At 40.1% G+C, this 26,788-nt stretch overlaps 1 protein-coding gene across 1 annotated transcript; it reads left to right on the top strand.

The window, feature by feature from the left end:
* Positions 1-506: 506 nt before the first annotated feature.
* On the top strand, positions 507-25,970 carry LOC121956206 (xylosyltransferase 1-like). Its single transcript, XM_042504341.1, is given in 9 exon segments — positions 507-851; positions 853-873; positions 12,401-12,938; positions 15,945-16,117; positions 17,443-17,645; positions 22,587-22,667; positions 23,566-23,782; positions 24,062-24,238; positions 25,944-25,970. Coding segments are annotated over 9 exon segments (1,698 nt in total). The 5' UTR covers positions 507-590.
* The last annotated feature ends 818 nt before the right edge of the window (positions 25,971-26,788 follow it).

Raw genomic sequence — 26,788 nt, 5'->3', positions numbered from 1 at the left:
CTGGAACTGAGGGCGAAAAAGGAAACATTTGGTTTTATTGTATTTGATCTTACATTTGTTTTTAAAATTCTTGTTAATTTTATATGTGTGTGTGTGTGCGTGTGTGTGTGTGTGTGTGTGTGTGTGACATACTTAAAGCTGCATCTGGTGTAAAAGAGATGCTGTACCCCACTAATATTATTATCATTTTTTGTATGCTGTTTACTGGAGGTGAAAACATGCAGCCCGGGGCCGTAGAAACGCTGTCTCCGGCCCTGGCAGGGACTCCTGATGCTGCTCCTCTTCACTGGTTCACAAACTGCAGCGACGTCATTTGCTCTAAATGACAAAATAAATGCTTTGACTAAACTGTTGACTCGTTAACGGCCACATGAGGGCCTCCGTGTCCTGTCTGCCGCCTCTAAACCTCTCTCCTCATTTCAAGCCTTTGCCAAATTCCCTCCTCCCTCCCTCCCCCTCCTCCTCCTCCTCCTCCTCTCTCTGCCTGCCAGTAGCCTCTCTCAGGCCGCGTAGGGGAGCATTCACACCCCGCTGTCGGCGTTTAGCGGATGGGGCTCTCAGCTTGAGCCAGAGGGAGGAGGAGGAGAAAGATGAACGGTAACCCGTGTGCCCGCAGGCTGGCCCGGCGCTCCAAGTCCGCCCTGCTGGTCGCCGCTCTGGCCGTCCTGCTGGTCCAGACTCTCATCGTGTGGAACTTCAGCAGCCTGGACTCTACCGGCGGGGACGGAGGCGCCAGAAGCCGGGAGAAGAGAGAGGACCGAGCCGGGGGGGTTAACAAAGCCGACTGGGAGCACCCTCGGAGGGGGCTGCAGAAGAAGAGCGACCCACCGCCGCTGCTCGGAAAGGCGGCCCGTACGGCACAAACTGCAGGCGGTAGGTTTGAATGTTATCATTTTCAGTATTAACGGTGAACTGGCCTGTGTGAGTTTAATTGGGATTTTTACACCTGTGTTTCCTTCACTGGCTGGGAAATGAGCGTTTGTCCCTCAGGGAAACCGCATGGTAGCTACAGAGGAGATGCCACTGAGTGGTTGCAGCTGCCTGTTGTTTTGGCATCAACACAATTTGGACGCTTTCGTCCCCTTGTATGGCAAGAAGTGTCGATAGGCCGAACTTAATGTCAAAATCTGCCAATTTAAGGTATCGATTAATGACCAATACATCAGGTAAAATGGAGCTCGCTCGCCTTTCTGGGTGGTTGTAGCCAATATTAAGTTGACGGTGGTCGCTCAAACCATTTCAACAGAATTAGAACTTCAAAGCCACAATCAGTGTGTTTGTTTTCACCTAATTTTCTGCTCTACTCCATCGTGCTAGCTAACAGTCAGCTTGAGCAGAGGAAAATATTGATGTTTCCTAAAGCAAGAGCCGATTATTGATGATATACACGCCGAATGCAAGAGTAAAGCTGATTTTGTCCTAAAATATCTTAATTCTTGCTCTCCGTTAAATGGCAATTTGGAGAAAATCAAAACAATATATAAATAGTGTTTTTGTTAACGGAGTTTGGTTTGACGTTTCTCCACTCAACAGGCAAGTGTCTCGCCTGTAGAGTGTCATTTTCGTTACATATTTTTTATGAATCCATTAATTTCAACAGTCACTTCAGCTTCTCATATTAACCACAGCACAGAATGAGTAACTGTAAGGGATAAAACTGTTAAATGAGAGCATGTTCCTAGATTTGTGATTTAGGGGTTTAATTAAAACTCTTCTCTTGGTGATATTAAGGGACCCTACAGACACCTCAGGATACTGGGAAATGATTAAGCCATTTTTATTAATGAAAATTGCTCCCTTCTGATATAAGCTTGTAAAAAGACAATGGTAATTCAAATCTACAGGGGGAAAAATTATTGTGTTGCCTGCCAAGGCAAAGTTTAAAATTCTTTCTTCAGCTCAGTATGCATCCTTTCCCTCACCTGTCAAGCTTGCCCACTCTGTATATGTATTTGGCCTACGTTCATCTAAAGTCTAATCACATGTTCAGGATCTGGAGATTCCTCAGTGTTTTCCTGTTCAGGAAATACTGTTATGTGTGTGTGTGTGTTTCTTTACCCGGTGGGATCCAGGTGTTCTCTCATGCTGTGAAGACATGAATGTACTGTACTCTGTGAGTCTGTGTGTGAGAGAGGCAGAGACGTGGGCTGTATTGCAGGCATCCCTTTTTTTACGTCCTTTCATTACAGTTAACCGGATGCCCTGTGATCTTCCCTCCGTGTGTGTGTGTGTGAGTGTGTGACTGTGTGTGTGAGCGAGTGGTGATAATATTATGTCCTGACAGTTATTGGCTTTTAAAACGGTAGAGATACATGCCAGCACTTTTTATAGGAGAGAAGTTTGGGAGGGGAAGAGAGACGGAGGGAAAGAAAAAAAAGGATAAGATGAAACACAGAAAGAATGTGAGAGAAATGATGAATTAAGACATGGCTTAGCAGGGAACGAACATCAGTGTGTTTATTACTCAGTTAAGGGTGTTAGAATGACAAAGACCAGATTTGATGTTGAATCAGAACCACAGTGGCAGTTTTTTTTTTAAATTTGTCTTTTAATTTGACTATTTTTACAACCTGAACCCTTAAAACATTCAGCCAGCAACTCTGGATAAACCAGAAATCCCTGCTCTTTTTTATGTAACTTTCCCTTTCTCTCCTTGTTCCTCTTCTGTCGTTCCATAATGTGTCCGACTGTTTTGCGATAAGTGCCTTTTTTTTTTGCCTGTGCTGATACATTTTAACCTCAGTATATGTTTTGAGTACACTCGATCAACTCTGAGCACTTGGAGACGATTTTGCTGTTCTTATCGGTAGTAGAGTTAAGAATGAAGGCCTGCAAGTGACACTTACTTTCATGATCAAATATTCTGCTGATTACATTCTTTTTGTCCAAAAAACATAACAAAATATGTCAAAATGTCTATCAGAGCCGTTAAAGACATCTTTGATGTCAACCTGCCCTGTTTTGTCCAACCAGCAGTCAAAATCCCCCAAATATTTAGTATATGATCCTTGAGGACAAAAAGTAGCACATCATCCAAATTAAAAATTTGGGACCAGATTAAGTTTCAAATTTGTTGCAAAAGTTGAAACTTGTCTTTGTGTCAGCCTGCATCACCTACATGATTCTAACTTGACAGAAACAAAATAAAACTCTTGCTGGTAATCTAGTCAGTAAATCCACTTTTAAAACAATCACCAGCTCAGATTAGGTCAAAATAAATCCTTAATTCATCAATTTGAATGTAACAAACGTGCCGACATTCCCCACAGTCTCTTTCTGCAGTTGCTAGCCACCAGCTGTTTACAGTCCTGTAACTTCTCCCTCCACCACTAGGTGTCGCTGTGTCTTTTACCTCAGCTGCCTGTTGCACCTCTAGAGATCAAAAGCTCTGATGGTGTGTGCTGTGCACTACGTGAAATTAGTTTGATAGAAAGAGGAGCAACCGTATTCATGACGATATTGAAAAACATACCTTTGGGATATCTAAATACCGCAGCAAAACCGTGATACCGCCCAAGCCTAATGAACAGTAAGGCCTTCACTGCCCCTGGCGTTCTGCTGCTCTCCACTGGGGCCAAGATTATGCTTTGTGCTCCGAGAGCATGAGGTGCAATCAATAATATTATATATATTCCAACAGCGCTCCCAATAAACAGTCCGGTTCCAAAACCGTAAAATCAATACGATGCGGCAGATGTTTAATCGTGGCCGGCTGCCGCAAATAAATGAATGTGTAGGAAACCCTGCAATTATTTTCTTTTGTTCAACTCATTTCAGATATTAGAAACAAGTTTATAGGTTTTCAGATACCTGGAATTAGCCTTTGTGCTGTGCTATATAGCAGTCAAAATTAAGAAAACAAGTACTGCAAAAAGTAATCTGAAATATTAAAAAGGAGATATATAAACATGTAACATTTATTCTGTGGTATGAAGAGTTGCACATACTGTTGATTTAGCTGATATTAAAGCGTTAGCAGTAGTGAGCTTAGCATGTAAACTGGTCCTGAGGGTGGCTCTGTGGCTCATTGAAGATCAGTTAAACTCCCCAGTTGATTTGAATCATTCTGCTGGCGCCCTTTAAAGTTTAGCTGCTGTTTGAAAAATAGAGCTAATGCCAAATGATGAGTTCATTAATGAAGTATCCCATCATAAAGAAAATTAGATTTAAAAAAATCAATCAACCAACAATATGTGACTAATGTTACTTTTCAGAGACTCAGTGATGATGACTTGACTTTTGATTTTGGGTGAAATTCTAATGAAAGTTAAACATGTGAGAAGGTGGTAAACTGTGTGTGTGTGTGTGTGTGTGTGTGTGTGTGTGTGTGTGTATGCATGTGTGCGTGCATGCATGTGTGTGTGTGTGTGTGTGTATGTATGTATGGCTGGGTGTGGAGGCCAGGTGTGTGTTTATTGACAGAAAGAAGCATCCTATTTCCAATAAATGGAAAGTGTGTGTGTGTGTGTGTGTGTGTGTGTGTGTGTGTGTGTGTGTGTGTGTGTGTGTGTGTGTGTGTCTGTGTCTGTGTCTGTGTGTGTGTGTGTTTACTGCAGCAGCTACCACAGCGCACACATTCACATTACAGATGCATTAAAATACCAGCAGTGTTCAGCTTTTCAGCAACCCGACTGCAGGAAGGGAGTGTTTACAGGTGTGTGTGTGTGTGTGTGTGTGTGTGTGTGTGTGTGTGTGTGTGTGTGTGTGTGTGTGTGGTGTGTGTTGGTACGTATATGTGTCCTTGCGCGTGTATAACAACATGTGTATTGACTGTTGATGTCCAGTTGAGTGTGTTTACAGCACTTGTGGACGGTGCCACAGTTGCACAACTCCCACATTCATCACACTTTTGAGGAGATACACACACACACACACACACACACACACACACACACACACACACACACACACACACACACACACACATACAGTGCTGACCACATGTGTATCAAAGCTGATTCCCATCCTAACAGCCAGGTCAGATGAGATTAGAGGATTGGTTCGGATCAGGTTTCTCTGATGGGATTTATACTTTCTAATCTAGTTTAGATTGTTCAATAATCCCTAAATACTGTGTGTGTGTGTGTGTGTGTGTGTGTGTGTGTGTGTGAGTGAGTGAGAGATCTGTGAGGACCATTTTCAGACTTAAGCAGTGAGAAATTTTTGGGAGAGTGAGGACATTTGGTGAGAGTTGGGATCGGGTTTTTAGCCGTGATACTGTTTAGAAAATGTGAAAACCTTAACAGCAACACCTTTTCAGACATATTGTCCTCACGTGGTCATTATGTGTGGATTATCTGAGTTCATAAATGCACTTGAGAACAGATAAAAATCAAACAGTAGATGGGATTCGTAGAGGTGGAACTTACTTACTGATTTAAATGATTTCTTTAAGCTCAGGTCATCAGAGTTCAGTTCAAAGATTCAGAGGCACTGACAACATAGTTTGTTCATTTTTTCTCCATAACTGAGCCCTCACATTGCCATTTAAATGCAGTTCAATGCATGCAACAGTAAGTGAACGCATCCCCTATCGTACGGCCAGATTTTCATCACTGGTTCTGGCTGTCTTCAGTTCAGTTGTACGCTCTCTTCATTTGTGGTCAAGGCTGTCACGTTCAGTTTAGCACAGAGCCAGACTCCTCAAGCGCTGAACATAAGTTTATGGTTTAGCATCCTGTTATTTATAACAAAAAAAGCCTCTCAGATAATTATTGTTTGTGTGGCTTTCACTGGTTTTTGATATGCTTCTGATGAAGAAGTGGCAAAGTAATGGTAAAAAGAATTGTTTGTACAGGTAACAAACACCTACATATGGCACTGATACTCGATTCTCATTCAGGACAGTGGTTCTAACGGCAACCTATATATATATATATATATATATATATATATATTTTTTTATATAAATTTTTTTTTTTAAAACTCAATGGCAAGGCAAGTTTATTTGTATAGCACGTTTCAGCAACAAGGCAATTCAAGGTGCTTCGCACAGAACATTGAAATACAACAACAGGGGGAAGGAAACACATTTAAAACCTTATGAAAGAAGCATGTAAAAGGTGATTAAAAACAGCAAGTGGGAAACAAACAACAGATAAAACCCAAAAATATAAAAACACATATATTGAAATGGCATGAAGGAGGGCACATAACAAATTCCTTTAAAGGAAAATAATCAGGTAATGTTTTGTGTAATAATAGTTTAGTGAAAATTGTTGTTAAGATTTTCATTAGACCACGAATGGAAACAGGAAACCTGGATAATGTGGCACTAGGAATGCACTTCTTTTTTTCCCCTCATTATCCAATATGCCGATATATATAATCTAAATAACTAATTTGGTCGAAAACCGATATCAGTGTATCTACTTGTATCCCCCACTTAATTTTAGTAATCATCAGGGCTCTCTGAAGTTCTTGTCTTCGTTTTGAAATACACTCACATGTTTCCTCACGTTTGTATTTGTGATATTTCTAATGATTTATTGTTTTGCCTGAGGTCAGAGCGGCAGGATGTAGCGTTGTTGTAGTGCTGTTTCCCTCTGTGCAGCACCCCCTGCTGGCATGTCACTCTCTATATTGGCGATTAAGCACAACACTCTATGATGTTAAAACCAGAAAGCTGCTTTATGTTTTTTTTTTCTAGTTTCTTTGCGATAATTCTCACTTAATCTGGTATACATGACTAAAATCCCTGCTGTAATCCGTCCTGCGGGGCCGGGGATACTACAGCCAGGTTTCACAGCACTGTCCTGTCCCTCAGAAAGTCCATTTAGTTTACTTTCTGACCATCTGGCTCAGTTTTTTCTCCTTTTGTCCTAGCAGCACTTCAGCTTTTTGTTTAGACTATAACTTTGAATTCATCTCCGTCGTGGGATGAGCGTATTCTGACCGTTTTGTGATCCTCATTAGATTTCCAGTTTTTGTTTTCTGGCACATACAGTCATGTGTTTGATGGTTTGAAGACATAAACATTCAAAAGAAACTTGTGCCTCCTCTCACATTTTGCTTGTGTTTATCTCAGTTAATGAGCAGAATCATATATATGTGAGCCTGCTTGATAAAAGACAGTATCTGTTTTTATCCTTACATAGAGGTGTCACTTATAGATTCACATCCTGGCGTCTTTCGCTTCCACCTCGTCTGCTATATCTGTTTGTCATGACATCTTGTTGTGAATTTGTGCTCAAATAGACAGTTTGCCATAAAGACATACTAAGTAAAAGTACACACTTGGCAGTTAAGTGTGTGTAGGTTTACAGCTGGGTAGTTAAATCTACAACAGTGCATCATATTTTATAAGATCTTTGCATGTTTGTAGCATGGCTGTCCTGTGAGAACCGCATATCTCTAAAAAGTCTTTTTTGTGAGGTTTTTGAAAAACAGGTCTTTTTTCGGCTTTGTGACGATGCATTTTCCAGTCATCGAAGAGGGTTTTTTAGCGTTTAAAAAGCAAATTAAAATCTAAGCAGAAATAGAATAAAATAATTATTAGTCTGTTTTATTTAGCTCTACCATGGATTAAAAGAGCTCCAGTCAAAGCTCAACTATGTGGAAATCTTGATGGAAATCTTGTATTCTTGTTTGTTTTATGTAGGGTAGTCACCACATATGATATGTCAGTATTCACTATAAACGTGATATTTGAAAATTAAAAATTGATATAATGTGTGAATAATAAACATATGATAATGAGGGCTGGGACAATATGGTATTGTCAATTTTAAGTATTGCAATTTTTCAAGTATTTTACGATTTGATATAACGATTTATTGCCATTTCTGTTTACTTTCTAAAACCATACCATATGAAAAAGTGAAATCATAGGCTTCTGGAGACTATACTGTATATCATGATATATGTATATGTATTTCCAAAAAATAGTTTAATTGCTATTTCGGGTGGATTTTGTGGAGTTATGGTTACAGACTCTCCGGCTCCCTACACTCATATTTGAGTCTATTTTTTTTGCAGACAAATAGAAACAAAATGCAAAATAAGCACATTTAAAAATGAATTTTTCGATGGAAACAACTTCGTTTGTTTCCATCGCACTTTGGCGCAGTTTGTTTTTATCCATACAGCAACTTTTCCACCTCAGCCAAGCTAAATGTAAGGGCTTCATTGGGCAACAGCAATAAATTCCACCCTGTATATTCCCACAGGTATACCGAGCACAAACACACACACACACACACACACACACACACACACACACACACACACACACACAGACAGTGTTTGATTAATGCATAACGGGGGCCTCTCGGTGCTGTATACAGCCTGGTGAAAGAGCTCTTTATTGCTTGATATGAAGGTATTTTCTCTCTCTCTGTCTCACACTCACACACACTTACAGCTGTTCATTATGAGCTACTTGTGATGAGAAACCGTCTTGTTAATTATCTGCCAAGAGAGCGCATGTGGATCTCCTGCTTCACTGTCTGTACTGATAACTGTGAGGAAGTTAGATGTTTGTTGGATTTGAAGCTGCTGTTTTGTGATGTTTAAGCTGATATTTCTTTAATTCTAATATTTTTGAGTAATTAGTCAGAAATGCAGGGGAATAAGGGAAGGGAAGGGAATATCTTAAATGCATGCTCCAAAGATCTTGAACTTTTAGACAAGCAATTGAAAATATGTCCACATTAAGTGTGTGTGTGGCGTAATTTTGTGGAGTAAAATAAATTTGACAGTTTTTATTTACTTATTTTAAGACATAGCAACTCTACCAAAAGTATATGAAGGAAAAGCTTTATCACACTGACTTGACTGATTGAAAATGTGCGGTGATGTAGTGTTGAGTGTTTGTGATGTGTGTATATGTTCCATAAAACTGATTGATTGTGTGCCAGAGTGCTTTTAAGGGACCTATGTGCATCATTAAGGGCTTTGTCCGACTGGTGGTATTGGACTTTAACGTGATTTTTTTGGCACCAGTATGATGGCCTTATCTGCATCTTTGTGAACATGGCCAACAGATGTCAGAGCAACAGGTCTGCTTTCTTCCCCACCCTTCCCCTCTCTCTCTCTCTCTCTCTCTCTCTCTCTCTTTTCTCTATTCTTCCTGCTTTAATGTCTCTCGCCACGGGCGCCTGAGGGAACAGCCTCTCTTGTTTCGTTTCTGTCGCCTTTATCATCAAGCAGCAGGAGGTCTGAAGACGACTTCAATAAGAACCTGCTGAGGAGGGGAGAGGCTTAGTGTGTGTGTGTGTGTGTGTGTGTGTGTGTGTGTGTGTGTGTGTGTGTGTCAAAGGAGTGATGTCTTTGTAGGTAAGCAGTGGTATTTTAGCTGTGGTCCGTCTCCATGGAATGCACAGGCTTCTGGGAAAAAAACGCATTTGTAAAGTAGAGAGAAACAGCAGTCTGTATTATTTTGTCTGCAAATTTAAGAATCACTCAAGGATATTTTTACAGGTTGGAGTATTCTGAGTTTTTTTTTTTTTTTCAAGAAGTAAACCACTAACAAGAAATGTGTCAATAGGAGATGGATGTTTTTTTTTTTTAAAGGCCAATAAGAAAGATATTTGGGCTGAACTGATTACTTATTTGGTCTCTAAAGTGCCCATTGAAACTTCCTAGAGCCCAGGTGATGTCTGTAAATTTCTTGTATGATTCAAACAAAACTACAGATATATATATATATATATATTTTATTTTATTCTATTTTTTTCTATTTTATATATATTATTTTATTTCTATTTTTTAAATTGTTTTAAAGTCAGAGTTTCCCTCAGTAAGGCAGAAAGAGGAGTTAGTAAGTAAATCCAAGAGAGAAAAATGAAACAATTTGTGTCAAAAAAAAATTCAAAAAAGAAGAAAACTGACAATCCTGCATAGTGTACCTTTAAAATGTGCAACATGGTCTCCAGCTTTATATCAACATGTTGCTTTTGTGTTTAAGCACCAGTAGGAGGCATTCTGCCCAGCAAGTACTTTTAGGTTAGTACCTAACGTACACTTTGCCGTTTTACTTTAGTGCCTGTGCTTAAGTGAAATTTGGAATGCACCACTTTAACTTGTAATAGAGTGTTTTCCGCTGTTGTATTGATACTCTAAGCTTAAAGGATCTTAATACTTTGTCCACGACTGACTGCAGCTAACTGACCAGATTTCGGGGAATCATACTGAACACCGTTACTTTAGTGTCGCCCTTTAGACAAACTTTTTATTTTTAACATCATATATTTGTTACAACTCTAAGAACTGATAAATCCTCGGTATGTTAATTTGATCCAAAGTGTGTGTGTTGATGTGTGTGTGAGCCTATAATCTTTCTCTGTACACTGGAGGTTTTATTCCTGGTTTTTACTGTGTTTCTACAGTAACAATGAATGCAGGAGAGCTGGAAATATTCACTGAGACTCTACACAAATACACACATGCGTGTGCACAAATACACACACGCATGTGCACAAACACACACACACACACGTTTTTAGGCTGATATTAGGCTACAGATGAGATAATGAAAGGTTGTCTGAGGAGCAGGTGGCAAGAGCAGATATTACTGCCTTCCCACAGGCACTCTCATTGTTTGTGTGTGTGTGTGTGTGTGTGTGTGTGTGTGTGTGTCAGAGACATTCTTTATCCCTGGAAAAGACCGATATAGGGCGATCTGTGGGATTAAAATACCCATTTAGGTCATGTGGCTTTGCTACTGAAACACACACCACACACATGCACACACACACATGCACGCACACACACACACACACGCACACACACAATTATATACATCACCACCTAACTCTGGGAGGCCAAGGCCACAGCTGCCTGTGTCCCAGGGGTTAAAGGTCACTCGAGCTTTTAGATTTTCTCCCCTTGTGTGTTTGCCTCTCTTTTTTTTTTCCTAGAAAGAGAAAGTGAATTTGATGACTGACCTGCGTGAGTAAGGCAGTGACTAAAACAAATAAGCTGTAAATTATTAATGCACATTTGTGGATAAAAAGAGGTAAAAAAGTCCCTGTGTCCTCCAGGAGTGTGTCAGGATGAATGATGCAGTGTTTAGGGGTCATGGTGGTAACTGTCCTCAGTAGTTTTTCTGGTAGTTCTCTTGGTCCAGCTTTAGGTGTTTTCATGGTGATGGTCTTGATTTTGTGTGCCTTCAGCAAGAGAGGGACATAAACTTCTAATGAAAACTGTTGGTTTCATCATGTGGAACAAACATTTTGGAGCTGTTTTTTTTTAAAACCAGTTACACATCCAGCAGAGACAGAGTTTGTGTCCACCTGATGAACATCAGTCCAATAGTCATGCTTGCTTGCTCCACCAATTCCTTAGGGAAATATCTATCTTTGGCTGCTAAATGTGCCACTGTTTTTGCCAGCGTCTCTCTAACTGTGTTTGTCTGCTGGTTGCTGAGCAGAGTGGGTTTATTAGAGCTTGCTTATACAAAACAGTTCCTGCTGGAAACGAGTTTGATTAGAGCAAATCGGAGTGAAAAAACAGGAAAGTCCTTGGCCATAATACCAAAACAGTGAGCTGAGAGATGCTAATAATACCCATAGAGCTGAAGGGAATTGCACCGTAGTGGATAAATGTCTGTAGTGTCATCAATACGAGGGACTCCTCTCATATAAACCTAGTCTTTGATCTGCTGCTAATATGAAAGTTGCGTCTGGATTTCCTTCTTGAGCAGGTGGAGCTGCATTCCAGACTTCCAGCCTGAACTATTATTGCGAAGCAGAAGGGGAACTCTGTGATTTAGTCCAAAAGAAATAAAAGGGCTCTTATACTTACACAGATATTATGCATGTACCTGCGTGTTTAGTGTTTTTCTTCAGGCTGGAGCTTAAATCATTTGCTGTGGAAGTGGTTTGAGAAGAGTATCAACATGAACATGAACGTGAACATGAATGTATTTGTCATCCAAAAAGGAAAACTGGCAGACCAAGGACTGCTCATAAACATAAACCCTACATACATGAGACAGAGAAGCGTTAAGTTCAGTGGATGGTTTTGGCCACTTATAATTGAGAATACGTCTGATAAAAAGTTGCTCCTCAGGGGAAATTGAATGTCTGTACAAAATTTTATGGAAATCTGTCCAATCGTTGTTGAGATATTTTAGTCTGGACCAAAATGGTGGAACGGCTGACTGGCATCTCCATCCATAGAGCCTTGTAGCTAGGATGACTTAAATGTTCATCATTCTAAATCTTAAATTAAAATCCTAATTTTGAAAATGGCGTCTTTGTGATTTTGTTACTTCATGGCAGTCACACATGAAACCACATACATCATCTTGTCAGAATAAAAGTTTGTGGATCAGGAAATCTCAGTATATCACCAAGTTTGACTTTGTTTCTTCTATTTGAAGAGGTTAAGAAGTACTTTCAGGATTACAGGATGTCTTTTCAATGACTTTATACTCATGTAGTCTTTTATTTCATAGGATGTCTACCATTCCCACCGACCCAAAGAGAAACTGCGCCTGGACAGCAACAACAATGAGAACTCGGTCCCCAAAGACTTTGATACCATTGACAGCAACAGCAACCTGGGAGCTCGATCTCAACGCCAGCGAGTTCCGGTCGCAAACGTCAAACGCAAACTGGACAAGGCCCAGCTTGAAAAGTCTGCCAACGAAGTCCTCAAGTATCCTCCTGTCCAGGCCAGAGGGGTCGGCCACAACCACAACCGCACCCACGTCCATAAACCTCACCCTCAGGTGCCAACCATCCCAGCAGCAGTTCAGGGGTCCAATCAGCATCCTCCGCTCTACCAGGCAAATAAATCAGACACGCTGCTGCCGCCTGGTTTGGAGCCGAGGAAAGACAAGCCACAGTGCGAGATCAATGGGAAGGAAGCCATTTCTGCTCTGTCTCGAGCCAAGACAAGAGAGTGTCGGCAGCAGATAGTGGAGGTCTACTGCAAACACAAAGACAGGGCGCTGATGCCTGAGAAAGTGCCTCGCTACTGCCCCATAGAAGGTGAGATCAGAAGACCTGTACAGTGAAAATTCACAAGTTAATTAATGACTGATGATCAGTTGATGATGATACACTTGTTGGATGTTGTTAAATACTTAAGTATAGGTGTACACCTGTCTCCAAGTAAAGGTATAGACTGTGAAATCACATTTTTTTTAGGAACAAATATTTATCTTTATGTTACTCCAGACATATGTATTAATAATAATGTCCTTTAGTTTTCAGATAAGTAAGTCCTGTAAAATGTCCACATATAGATTCAGGTTAAACTTACTTACTCAAGTTAGCTGTTAGCAGCCAAACTTCTCCTCGTATATCCAGTTTGTGCAGCTTCTTTAGGGACTGGAATATTATAGAGGGGAGAAGGGGGTCAAAAAGGGGAAGGGTTATGAATATTATTCTGTTGGCTCAAGGCAGGGTAATAATGCTGGCAAAAAAACATTGTTTTAACATTAACATTTAGTGTTATCTTTAACTTCAACTTGTCAGAGCTGACGATCTGGAGTAAGGTTCATCGAACATAGCGACACATTATTGACTGTTTGATAGCATAGTCAAGCTAAAGGCTCATATGACCTTTACGTTTGTAGAGAGAATGATGAGCAGAGTTGGAGGGTATTCATAGATTCGTGCATAATAATTGAAGCCATTTTAGGGCAAGAAGTGATTTTCTTCATTTAAAAAAAAACCAAACTTTTAAATACCTAATATAAATGTAAATAAATTTATTTTTTTGAGGGTTAAACTAATGCTAGGAGAGGAACTTTAAGTAAATGTGTTACTTTGCAGACCAAATTATTAAATAATAATAAAGAAAATATTTATCTGTTAAATCAACAAAAACTTATTTATTGTCTTACTCCTTTTCTACCAAAATTAACACACGGGCTGTTTTTTAAATGTTGGAAAACACACTTATAATCAGCAATAGACTCCTTTCTGATTGCCAGTAGACCAGAGCAGTGTACATGGCAGGGTTTTGTTTTGTTTTGTTCTGGTGTGTCAGGTTTCACATCACCTGTGCGGGAAAACAGGTTAGTAAACAGGCCCGTGAAAATGAAAGAAAATTTTTGAACAATGTTAAAGTGCTAATGAGGATGGAAGGCATTTTGTGTTAGTGTGTCATTGTTTTGCACCAGAAAAGGGCCATAAATTAACATATCCACCCCAGTGTTGTATTACTAGACATAACCTTCCTGTAAAGACTACTACTACAAGTCATTTGACCTGAGAGTGAATGTCAGTTGTAACCTTTCCCATTAAATACAAAAGCCAGATGTGTTAGTGGGGTTTTTGTGCAGCGGGAAAAAGGGTGTTAGTTGAAACCTTGGACCTTTGGTCCATTTATTTTCTGTGGAAGATATCGTCTTTAAAATACTATAGGAAAGATGGTGGTTAGGTCAGACAAAGCCTAGTCACACTGAAAGACTGGTGGCTGTGTCCTTATTGCCAGATTGAATTTTTACCAAGACTGGAGGAGCATATTTCCAGGTGAAAGTAGTGTATATTTATGGGTGTAATCCAGAATATGAGCACACGGAGTTATCGTAAATAGTTGGTTTAATGTTTTAACCTATGATTTAAGCACTGATTCATCCCTTCATGTTAACACAGCCGGTGATTGAGCCAGTCAACAAATGAAAGGGTGACACGCCGAAAGACAGAAAGCGAAGAAATTGGACGAACATGCGGCTGCTTTGAAGTGGCAGGTTGCAGAAAAATGTCAAAGAGGTTCTTTTTTCCTAAATTTACCCTTTGAGAAGCATTTTTAACCCGGCACGTGCCACAGCCATGAAGAGGCATCCAGTTTGTTGCCAGTTCTATTTTCAGGGACTTACAGCCTGGATGGACACAGCGAGGATGATACTCAGCCAGCGTAATTACACCCCAATTAAACAAGCAGTATGTAATCTTATTTTTGGAATGGCTGACTAATGATTTACTTGTAGTCGTGCTCTCGGAACCACCCGGGGCCGTTTGAGGTTTAATTTATATGATTATAGGTTGCTTTGATGATACACTAGTCATTATATCCACAGACTGAAGCGGCAGGGAAGGATGATTTGGTTTGAGTTTGACTGACATGCTCAGTCTGTTAAAGAGAATAAAAGAGCTGTTGAAACAAAGTTTGGTGCATCTATACTCATGCAGGCATAAGTATACATCCCTATCCATACACGACATAGCTCCTCCTTCCTCCCTCAGTCTGCACAGCAGCGCTCCACTGAGCCGCCTGATTACAGTCATTTCTCCTCAACTCCCAATCCCAGCATGCCCCACAGCCCGCAAGGGTCACTAATTAGGCTAAGCAGGCCTCAACCCTCGCCATCTTTAGAGTGAGCGTGATGATGGAAAAGCATTAGGCTGTCAGAGGGTTTGTATATACAAGAGGCCGATTTAGCTCAGCCGGCCACAGACAGCAGAGTGTTTCCAGGAACGACGGAAGTGAAGATGGAGAACCAGAGTGGAGAGCGAGGGTCACAGTGTGACAGTGATGTTGTCTGTGACCAGGATGCATAAATCCAGCAGGTGGTGTCTGCATTGCTGTTTTCTTGTCAAATTTGAGACTAATGATGTGTGCTGAGCAGATTTGTTTTAATAAATGCATGACAAACACAAATTGCAATAATTGTTTACAATATTCAATTAAAAGGCAGAAAATTGTGAAGAATGCACTTTAGAATCTCCCAGAGTCCAATGTGATGTTTTCATGTTTTTTTATGTTGTCAAAAATTACCTTTTAAATGGTTTACAATTTATGTTTTTTTTCCTTTTCAATTATTGATAAATTGTTTCAGCTCTTGACTGCAGACCTTGTTGCAGATGTCAGAATTCAGGAAAGTGCAGAAACAAAACTGCATTCACCACCTGAGTGCTGACATGGGCTGTGTTTCCAACAGGACATGAAGGCATCAGTAAAACCATTATTAAATTTAAATCATGATAACTGCCCTTTGTAAAACGCTGCTTGTTTCATAAGCTGACGTCCTTGTCCTCTCTGTCCAGGTAAGGCTAATGTGAATGTACAGTGGGATGAGGACCCTTCAGATGCTGCCCAGCTCGTGCCGGCGCGGATTGCCTTCGTCCTGGTCGTCCATGGCCGAGCCTCGCGTCAGTTCCAGCGTCTCTTTAAAGCCATCTACCACACCTCGCACTACTACTACATCCATGTAGACCAGGTGAGACCAGATTACAAAGGGGGGCGCCATCTTTCTAAGCCAGAGAAATAGTGAGAGAAAACTTTCCAGAAAATTGGCGACAAATCAGAATGAGACTGACTCAACTGTATGGGTTACTTAAAGATATAACAATTCATAAAAAAGACAATTTAATGTAATTAAAAACATGAAGTTTGCACCTCAGCAACCAATATGGTTAAAAGCTCCTGTGTCGACTAAACAAAGACTGATGGGATGAATATGTGACACGTCAGTCACTCCTCATCTGTTAGAACAAATTAACTGTCCTCATCTCATATTGAGAAAATTATTTTTTCATATATGGAAATAGTGATCAGTGAGCACAACACCAGATCTGTTTGAATTGCTGTAAAAGCTGGAGATGTGGGTGATTTGGATATTTCTTACCACGTTAAGGCTGCATTCACATCAGATCAGGTGTTCTCGTGAATACGTCAGTCCTCCCATTCTTTTGAATGAAAGTAGTGCATCTAGGCTGCGGTGGTGGTGCCGTAGGGGATGGCAAACGTAACTGAAGAAGAAAAAGTTGAAACTAAATCATTTATAAAGAAATTTAAAATCGCATTTCCAAGAGCAACCTGGCCTAGAGGGCAGCATAAAACACTGCCACAACAATAAATACAAGCAGACAAATACAACTGTCACACATTAAAAAGAGAGAGCACAGTGTCCAGTTAAAATGCAACACAGAACAATCGAACACATTAATATGTGTTTAAAAATGACTTAAATTCCCCAGTAGTGATCAGCTCAGACAATTTGAAGTGCTCCCTTAGGTTATTCCAAGCAGAGGGAGGCAGCATATTTAAAAGCTTTTTTGCCAAGTTCTGTGGGAACCTTGGGGAACAACATCAAGAGAATACCAGAGTGAGCCAGCCCAGGTAGACTCTTATATATCAAAACCAACTGAGACAAGTGAGAATCTAATGATAATCAAATTAATTTCTACAGATCTTGTAAGCCAACTTAAACAAACTTACTGAGGACAAATACTCAGTGACTATGATGGGAAAATTTGCTTCCTGTCGGTCTCCACCCCTACAAATGGCCATGTAAGTGGTTCTCCCACGCTGTGGCACAACCTTGCAGCAAATGGCCCAACGCCTGATTTAGTGTGAATGCAGCCTAACCAAAAGATCCTGATTTGGCCATTTGATTCTCAGAGAGACTGGTTGTATTAAGAGTATTTTCACATGACAGGGAGTCATTAGATTCAGCGTTCATATAAAAACATTTCTTAATGGTGATTTTTAAAAAGTCCTTAAAGCATACTATAACCTTCCTTCTTGTTCCATTCTTCTCAGAGGTCCAACTACCTTCACAGAGAGGTCCTGTCTCTGGCTGGCCAGTATCCCAACGTCCGGGTGACTTCCTGGCGGATGTCCACCATCTGGGGTGGCGCCAGCCTGTTGACTATGTACCTACGCAGCATGGAGGACCTTCTCAAAATGGCCGACTGGTCCTGGGACTTCTTTATCAACCTCAGTGCTGCAGACTACCCCATCAGGTGAGAGACCGGGTCAGCTACAAGAGGCAAAAAGCTGAGGCATCGCCTCGTAGGGATTAGATTAATTTTACTGATTCATTTCAAGTAATTGTCCAGATCAAATGTTCATTGTTCATAATCGTGTTTCATTTTGAAGTGATAACGTAAACAAAACCTAAAATGACATCTAAGGACCAGTTGTTGCCATATTGTAGATTAACCAAGCACGAAAATGACCCTCATCAGGTTTTACATTTGTGCTTCAACCAAAATGGTCTCACTAAAAGAGACTTATCCATGAAGGTTTGGTTAAAAATCCCCCGCTGTTCCCTGTTTTGCATCTCAGTAGAAGACGGCAGGAGATTTATCGATCACGTCAAGTTCCATCCAAACACACAGCACATTGATTCGTTAAAGCCTTGTTTGGTTTGTTTAAGGTCTTATGGATCAGGTTACGTGGCCAATAGACCTCAAGTGCATTGACTCTGAATGGATTGGCAGTCTATAGCTTTGAAGCGGAGCCCTTTTAATGGCTGTCTTGCTGCTCGGGGATTTGAGAGGATCTGTACTCTTGAAGAAAGAGCTTGGCTATGATCAGTGGAGGTATTGACCGGCGATTCGCTCGCTGTAGCTTCAGCAGTGACGAAAAGAGGTAACGTAAAGAGGTTTGTGGAGGTCATTGTTGTGTTTGGCTCATCGGTGTCAGAGATGTGATTTTTGCAGCAGGATGAGGTCTGGGTGGTTGTGTCTTTACCTGAAAGCCTGAAGAGTCAGGCTATTGCAGCTTATTGTTGGTGTTCTGGAAATGTATGACTGTGTGTGAACTTGCTTTGACCTCTACGGAGCTCCTAGATTTAAGCGGTTATATATGCATTGTTTGTGCAAAGAATCAGCTCTTGTCAGCAGCACTTGGATTAAGTTACAAATGAATGAAATCAATACACTTCCATTGGCCCATTTATTACCCACTGTGGTGCACCATTATTGACTAATGTGCAGCCAGTTTTACTGGATTCAGTTAAAAAACAAATAATACATGTATTTATTTATTTTTATTACAATCATTAGTACATAAAAATTCTGCCACCAAAGACAGATAATATTTAATTTAATCTGCAGATTATTTTCTCAATTCAACAAAATGTAAGTTGACATATTCAAATGTCTCAAATATTGATTTTACAGTGGTAAAGAGAAAAATACTCACAGTAAAGAACCTAAAACATGTCAGTTTCAAACCAATTAATTTTCTGTCAAATGGTTTATTGACTTATCATTTAAACTCCAGGAATTTGGTTACATTGTTGGACAGCTTTGAAGCTGAACACAGGATTTAAACAAATCTGCAGTTTAATTGTATTATCGAAACCAAAGCAAACTTCCCTAATAAGCTAAACCCCAACAAACGTTCCATATTTTTTCCTTGTGTGTGTGTGTGTCCCTTTTTTCCAATTCTGTGTCCCCTCTCTAAATGTGGATGTTTTGCGGGTCTGTGAACACAGCACAGGCGGAACTAGTTATGAGTTCTTTCTTTCCTCTGCAGCAGTTTGAGAAGTTTGAGACACATGGTGGATAATTGATCTGTCAATCCTAACAGAGCTGATCAGATATCAGAAAAATGGATGAGAGGAGCAGCTGTTGCAGGGGCGAGTGAACGTAAACTTTTAGACTCAGTGCAATGAACGGTTAAGTTTCACTTTTACTGCGCTAAGTTTGCACCCAGAGTATGCACTGCGCTCCGAGAATGTTGTGAAATGAACAGGTAGTGAATGTATATATATATACATTCACTACCTGTTCATTTCACAACATTCTCGGAGCGCAGTGCATACTCTGGGTGCAAACTTAGCGCAGTAAAAGTGAAACTTAACCGTTCATTGCACTGAGTCTAAAAGTTTACGTTCACTCGCCCCTGCAACAGCTGCTCCTCTCATCCATTTTTGCGGTCCAGCTCCAAAAATATAGACATATTATTATACATATTTTAATTATGGCGGGCTGCAAATAAATGAATGTGGTATTCTTGACCTCAAACTCAAGTCGTGTTTCTAGACTGGCCTCTTCCCCCTAAGTTCACCAAATCCAAACACTAATGTTTTAAACTTTCCTTAAAGATGGAAAGAATATCCCTAATTTTAAGTTCTCTATGTTTTAATTTGTGTGAAGGCTCCTCATAAGGATAGAAATGCAGGAACACACATGCACACAAACACACATAGGCGCGTGCGTGCGCGCGCGCACACACACACACACACACACACACACACACACTAATCCATTCATTGTCCTCCCATCAAAGTGACTGTTTGAACACCCTTCCAGCTAAAATCCATAGCACATCCACAGCATTCGCAAATCAGCATCAATACTGTGACGTCACTGAGACACACACAGAGTGAGTCAATGGGGCTTTGTGTGTGTGTGTGTGTTTGTGTGTGTGTGTGTGTGTGTGCGCACGTGTGTGTGTGCGCGCGTGTATGTGCGTCTTCGTAGGCACTGTATATTTCTGTGTCAAGAGAAGGTCACACAAACGTTTTAAATGTCAAACAGCAAAGCAGCCCGCTCCAGAGGATCAACCATCTGACAGAAACACAAACAACCAATCAGATTGATTTTAGCAGTGGGAAAAGTATTGGCTTTTGTGCTTTATTGATTAGATATAAGATCGACATAATTCATACATGTGCCTAAAGGCAAATTCCTGCTGTGATATCATATGTATAGGTATGGGTTTCTCCACACATGTGCGTGAGCCTAAACAGAGATAAAGAGAGGGAATATCAGGAAAAATCCCAACATTTAGAGTTTGGCCTGATTTATGATCAGGCACTTGACACTTTTGATAGAGCTGCTCGACAGAAATTAAACCGTTTGTGTCCTTTTCAATTTATTCTTAAGTGAAAGGTAGATTATAGAGAGATTATATTTTTAGGTTCTCTGTCCATATGTACATATGTCTGTCCATACATAAATTCCATTCTTGTGAATGCAGTATCTCAAGAGCGCCTTGAAGGAATTTTTTCAAATTTGGCAAATTTGGCAAAAAACTTTCAGCAAGAAAGAAAATAGGAGTATTATTCCTTTATGACAATTTCAAGGAACATAATTTGGAGAAAATAAAACAAAATAAGAAGTATCTCTCACGATATACGACTATATGTTCTAGCAGCCTCAGTTAGATTTAAATGTGTGTGAGGAGCTGATGAACACAAACATGCCCACAAACACACACATGCATGCCTGCGGTCCGTCTTAACGACTGTAATCAAATGTAATCAAGGCGATCTGTCTGTCTGCTATCCTGTCTTCTCATGGGGACAGCAGCAGGCTCGAGCTGTGTGCCTGCAGCTCACACTACGTGCAGGGAGTGGCTGTGTGAATGTGTTGCCTCCGCTTCAGGCCACACACTGCAGCTTAACTGTTCGCTTTCAGCCGGAGGAGGAAGCTAAATAAACTGGTCGAGCTGTCCCAAACAGGGTCACGTGGAGTCAGTCTAATTCCCCTAAATGGAAGACTGTTTTGCATTGTTTAAAGGAAAGTGATGTATCTCTCAAATATTTAATCAGATCCTGCTAAAACACGTATCCATTAAAGGGAAAATCACTCCTGCAACACTGTTTAAAAAACAGCTATTGGGAATGTCAATTGCGCACGGATTTTTTGGTCTGTTGGTGTTTTTTGTCCTCCAAAGAGGAGTTTAAAAGCACAAAATGTTCAAGCTATTTCAATTCTGAGAGGTAAAGGTTGACAAAATATGAGGTTGGGCTGCTGAGAAATAGAGCTGCACAATTAATTGAATAATTGTCAGCATTTTAGTGATGGAAGTCGAAATTTTTGTCTTACTATGACAGTAAACTGAATATCTTTGGGGTGTGGACAAAAAAAGACATTTAAGGATGTCATCTTGGGCTATGGAAAACACTAAACATTTGCCATTTTCTGACATTTGATAAAAAGCACCTTATCAGTTAGTTGAGAAAAAAATCAACACATTAATTGAAAATTAAAAATAATCATTAGTTGCGACCCTAGATATTACCATTCATATTTGTATGTGGCAGTTGTGCAGTGTTAACTGAATATGTTTCCTCAAGCACTGTACTTCTGCTGCACAACATAGAGAAATGTTTTACTTTTTTTACTTCACTACATTAATCTGACAACTTTATTTACTTAACAAAATAAATTAACAAAACATGAAAATGTACAAGTGCAGCAGCTGAAATGATTAGTGAATTAATTGAATTACAGAAAATTAATTGGCATTATTTTGCTAATCAAAGTACTTTTTTCATGCAAAAACAGTCTATGGTTCCAGATTCCATAAAAATTAAAAGTAGAAAATGGTACAAAATCAGCTCTTCTCAGCCAACAAGAAGAGTAAGATCCTGCTTTTCCATACATGCATGAGTAATGAGAATCTAATGATATGATGTATAATGGTACACTTACAGGGGACATTTTCTTCTTTAAATTCCTTAAGTACATTTTCCTGATAAAATTTACTCTGACTTTTACTTAAGTTATATTTTTCATCCGGGACTTTTACTTCTAACAGTATTTTTACAGTGCAGTATTAGTACTGCTAAGTACATAAAGTAAATGCTTCCTCCACCTCTGGAATTTGGTAACAAACCTATTCAACAAACTTTGAATTTTGACCTGATGATGGTGCCAGATGGAAAATACAAAGCATTACCAAACATAAATGCCTGCACCAAGTTTAATGGCAATCCACTCAATAGTTGCTGAGATATTTCAGTCAGGATTTAAGTGGTGGAGCGATCGACCGACATGAACGTCACCACAGACAGCCACTTAGCTAGACTCACTAAAAACACTTAATCTCTGCCCTGTGAATCAACAAAGTGACATCTGACTGTAACCAGAGTTCACAGTGTGATGTCGGATCTGCAGCTGATTGTCTTGAGCTGATGATTGACAGCTGTTGTCTCCCTACAGGACCAATGACCAGCTGGTGGCTTTCCTCTCCAAGTACCGCAACATGAACTTCATCAAATCTCATGGCAGAGACAACGCACGGTAAGAGAGGATCTCGTCATGGCGGTTTCGGTTTCTGGTTTTCTTTTTCCCTGATGTTATTTTTTTTTTTAATAAGTTGTCTTGACTTAAATGCAGATTTTAAAAACAAAGTGTAAAGATAGTATTACTGTTCTTATGAGGAAGTAGTTTAATAAGAGCAGTGGTAGTTTGATGTCGATCTTAGAAGTAATTTGCAGTTTTTGCCGTTAAGTGGATCTTAAAATAAGTCAAAAACCTAATTGAACTCCCTGCAAGTCTAGATCTTAACTTATTTGATAAAAAGGTGAGCACACATTGGCTGGTGTTCAGCTTGCGGCCTGTCTCTGACAGGACAAACAGCGTCGGAGATTTGTAACATGAAATGGCTTTATATCGCGTTTTTACTGCATTTATTGACCTGGACCATTCGTTTGGAGAGGGGAGACCTCTGCAGATAATGTGGCTCCTGGTAAAAACCTCCTGAACAACCAACACTGAGGGAATTCTAACTGGGAGAAGTTTCAGCTGGTGCAGTCTTCAGTCCTTACCATTTAATGCTGTAAAATCCCCCTAAATCTTAAACTCTGGACCCTTAAAAGACACTGTTAAGATATCTGATCTTTTCTACATCTGACTTGGCGTTTAAACAATATTTTTATAATTTTGTTTTATGGAAGTGTTGAAACTTCAGTCTGTTTTTCAGCTCAAACTCCATTATTTATATTTTCAAAGGCATTTTAGGGTTCAGTCACTGATCAGTGGCTGAATAGTGAGCTTGTTTTCACTAATTAACTTATCGAGAAACAGAACATAGGCCTTTTCTACAGTATTTGAGTAAATCTGTTTCAGGTGGAAGCACTTAAACAGCATGTCAGTATGAGTAAACGGCTAAACACCGGATGTTTGCGTGTCCTCTCAGTTTCATCCGTAAACAGGGTCTGGACCGTCTCTTCTACGAATGTGACACCCACATGTGGCGTCTCGGGGACCGCAAGATCCCAGAGGGCATCGCGGTGGACGGAGGCTCCGATTGGTTCCTTCTCAACCGGCCCTTTGTGGACTATGTGGTCAACTCCCAGGACAAGCTGGTCAGCAGCATGAAGCGCTTCTACGCCTACACACTGCTGCCAGCTGAGGTAACACACACACACACACACACACACACACATGCACTCAAGTAACCCTTAACACACAAGAAACAGTTACAGAGGATGTGTGTGCTTGTGTCCCCTAGAGGAAGGCATCACCAGCATATAATCCACTTTGTAGTGGATTAGTTATGTCTCTAGCAGTGGTGGAAAGTAAATAATTACATTTTGATGATGTCTGATTCTCTCTGTAGAGCTGATATTTATTGAGATTAAAAATCAAATGTGAATAAACTTGTCTGTCTCTGTATTTGCCTCCACCTCCAGTCATTTTTCCACACCGTGCTTGAGAACAGCGCCCATTGTGAGACCATGGTGGACAACAACTTGAGACTCACCAACTGGAACCGCAAACTGGGATGCAAATGCCAGTACAAGCACATTGTGGACTGGTGTGGCTGCTCACCCAACGACTTCAAGCCCTCGGATCTGCCACGCTTCCAGGTGAGACTTGGAAACATTTTCTGGGCCACTTGGCCAAGTTTTTAGAGACTTTTGAATAGTTCAAAAATCTGAGCAACATTGCTGAGGATGCACAGAATGAATCAGACATGTGTTTGCCTGCTTAAAAACTTAAGCAGATGCTTCAGGTTGTGTGAAATTCTGCTGCCAGGCTCTAAACCCAAATTAAGGGCTGTGTTTTTTCATGCATCTTTGCACCAATAGGATGGTGGCATTTGTCTGAGATGCACTGACTTTGTGACTTGTGAAGTGAGCAGCAAATGTACTTAACTCTGTGAGAGTGTGTGTTTGTGTCTGCCTGCGGCTAATCTCGCAAATGACTGGTCCAATCTGCCTAATATTTTGTGTGCACATTATGACTGTACGCCACTCTTGTGGTTGTGGTGATTCATAATTGTTGAGAAACCTGTTAAATTGACTGCTTTATACTAGGGGTCGACAGATTATCAGCCTGGATGATTATTGGGACCAATATTTGGCATTTTGCTGATTATCTGTATCAGAGTTTTATTATAATTATTGCCAATAAAATGAATTAGTTAAAAAGTGCAAAGAAAGTGCCAGCATGGGAGGAACTTTTACTTTGTAAAACCTCAGGGAGCAATTTTTTTTTATTCTTTTTTTTTTAATTAAAATTTTCACTTGACTTAATAAAAAAAGGAAATAAAGTTGCTGGGATCTTGCTGTATATGATGTTGAATGTCAGTTTGGATGAAACATTTGCTAAAGGCATTTAAAGAAATATTTTGTTGATTTTGAAGTCTGTTACATTCCAAATTCTACATATTGACAGAAATATTTTTCATTTTTAATGAAATGCTTATTGGTTCCAAATATCGATTATCGGCCTCATTAACTACTAATAATCATTATAAGTCCTGAAAAACTAATGTTGGTCGACCCCTACTTTATGCAATCATTGACTGCTGACTCCTCACTGGTAACAGGCCATAAGGGCTGCCAGTTTTCTGATAATAAACAACAATCCTTTCAGTCTGTTGCAAGACACATTTTGGCCTCCATTGTGTCTCAAAAACATACACACATAGCAGAGAGCAGAGCAGAGATGCTGTCTGACTCCATTAAGAGAGACACTGTGTGCATTTATGCACAAAGAGCAGCGCAACTTCATTGATTATTTCCAGAGCTAAAAGTTAAGTTGTGTTTACCGTGTTGAGTTTATAACCACACTTATAAGATTTGATGCTTAAATGTCCCACGACATTTGCTGCAGTGACATTTCTCCTCCTCCTGCATGACTTTCAGCAGGAACTAATTGCTTCTCCAATCTGCCTTGGAAATAGAAGTGCACCAGGTGCAAGCAACCTGGCTTTTAAAGGGAATGGGGGATGACAGAGATTGGTTGAATTCGTGTTACGCCTAAAATACACCTATGATGAAGGGACTTAATACAGTCCCTTTGTATTGTCCTTTCTTTGCACCCAGATTGTGCCCTTGTGCCACGTACTTTAGACCATGCGATACAGATAGTTTAAATCGGGCCCTATACATGACAGATGCGGTTTAACTTGTCAGTAATCATAAAGCTTTCCATGGTTGAACATTTTCGGGATTTTTTGTATCAAACGTGTTCATATTGCAGCCCTGTAATGAGTGGTAGAGAACAGCTACAGAGATGATAGTCATCATGTTCAAACTCTCTGTTCCGTCCACCCTTCCTTCTCAGGGCCTCGGTGTCCGGAGACCAGAATAGCTTTCGTATTCACAAATTAGCAGTGCTGCTTTTACTTACAACGGGCGGTCCTTGGCTCCCTGTAACAACAGACCTGAAGACAGCATTTGTGGTTGAGCTACTGATGGTTTCTATATGAAGAGCTGATCCTGGAAACAGCTGTACACTTGAGGCAGATGGTATTTTGAGAGCTTTGTAGCAAGCTGCCGCTGAGGTTTCTAAGGTTGTCATTATTATAATGTTGGGGTTCGCCAGCTAGAAAGACAGTTGGAGTCCTGAATGGAAGGGTCAGGAGCATACTGTACAGTGTGTACTGTACTACACACACAACTCCATTATTTAACTGGTTGTGACTCTTTTAGGTTAGAAATCTCTTATAAACTGGAGATGTGATTTTTAAAAAGATTTTTCATTCGTTCATGAGAAAAAAGATCAGCACTGCACAGGATCAGGATCTAGTTAAATCACATTGACCAAAGAGTGAGTGGAATAGATGTGTACGGGTCAGTTGAGAGAAAATTATCTGCAATAATTCTGATACTCAATTGATTGTAATTTAACAAGCAAATTTCCCAGTTCCACCTTCGTTAATGTGAGAAAATTGGATTGGAAATTTCGTGTATGTTCATTTCTATCATTCTGTGTCACCTTTATAAATTCGTAGGTTTTTGCTGATCTGTGAACACAGCGCAGGCGAAGCTCTCTATGAGTTCTTTCTTACCTCAGCAACAGTTTTGCAACTCTTTCCCTGAACTGTGTCGCTCTTAGTACCATTTCATCTGACTTCCTGGCAAAACATTTGTCAGTTTTTTTATTTACCACTTTAAGTAGTACTGGCC

This window comes from Plectropomus leopardus, chromosome 17 (genome assembly GCF_008729295.1).
Source record: "Plectropomus leopardus isolate mb chromosome 17, YSFRI_Pleo_2.0, whole genome shotgun sequence".
Lineage (NCBI taxonomy): Eukaryota > Metazoa > Chordata > Actinopteri > Perciformes > Serranidae > Plectropomus > Plectropomus leopardus.
This window is presented reverse-complemented; position numbering and strand designations above follow the sequence as displayed.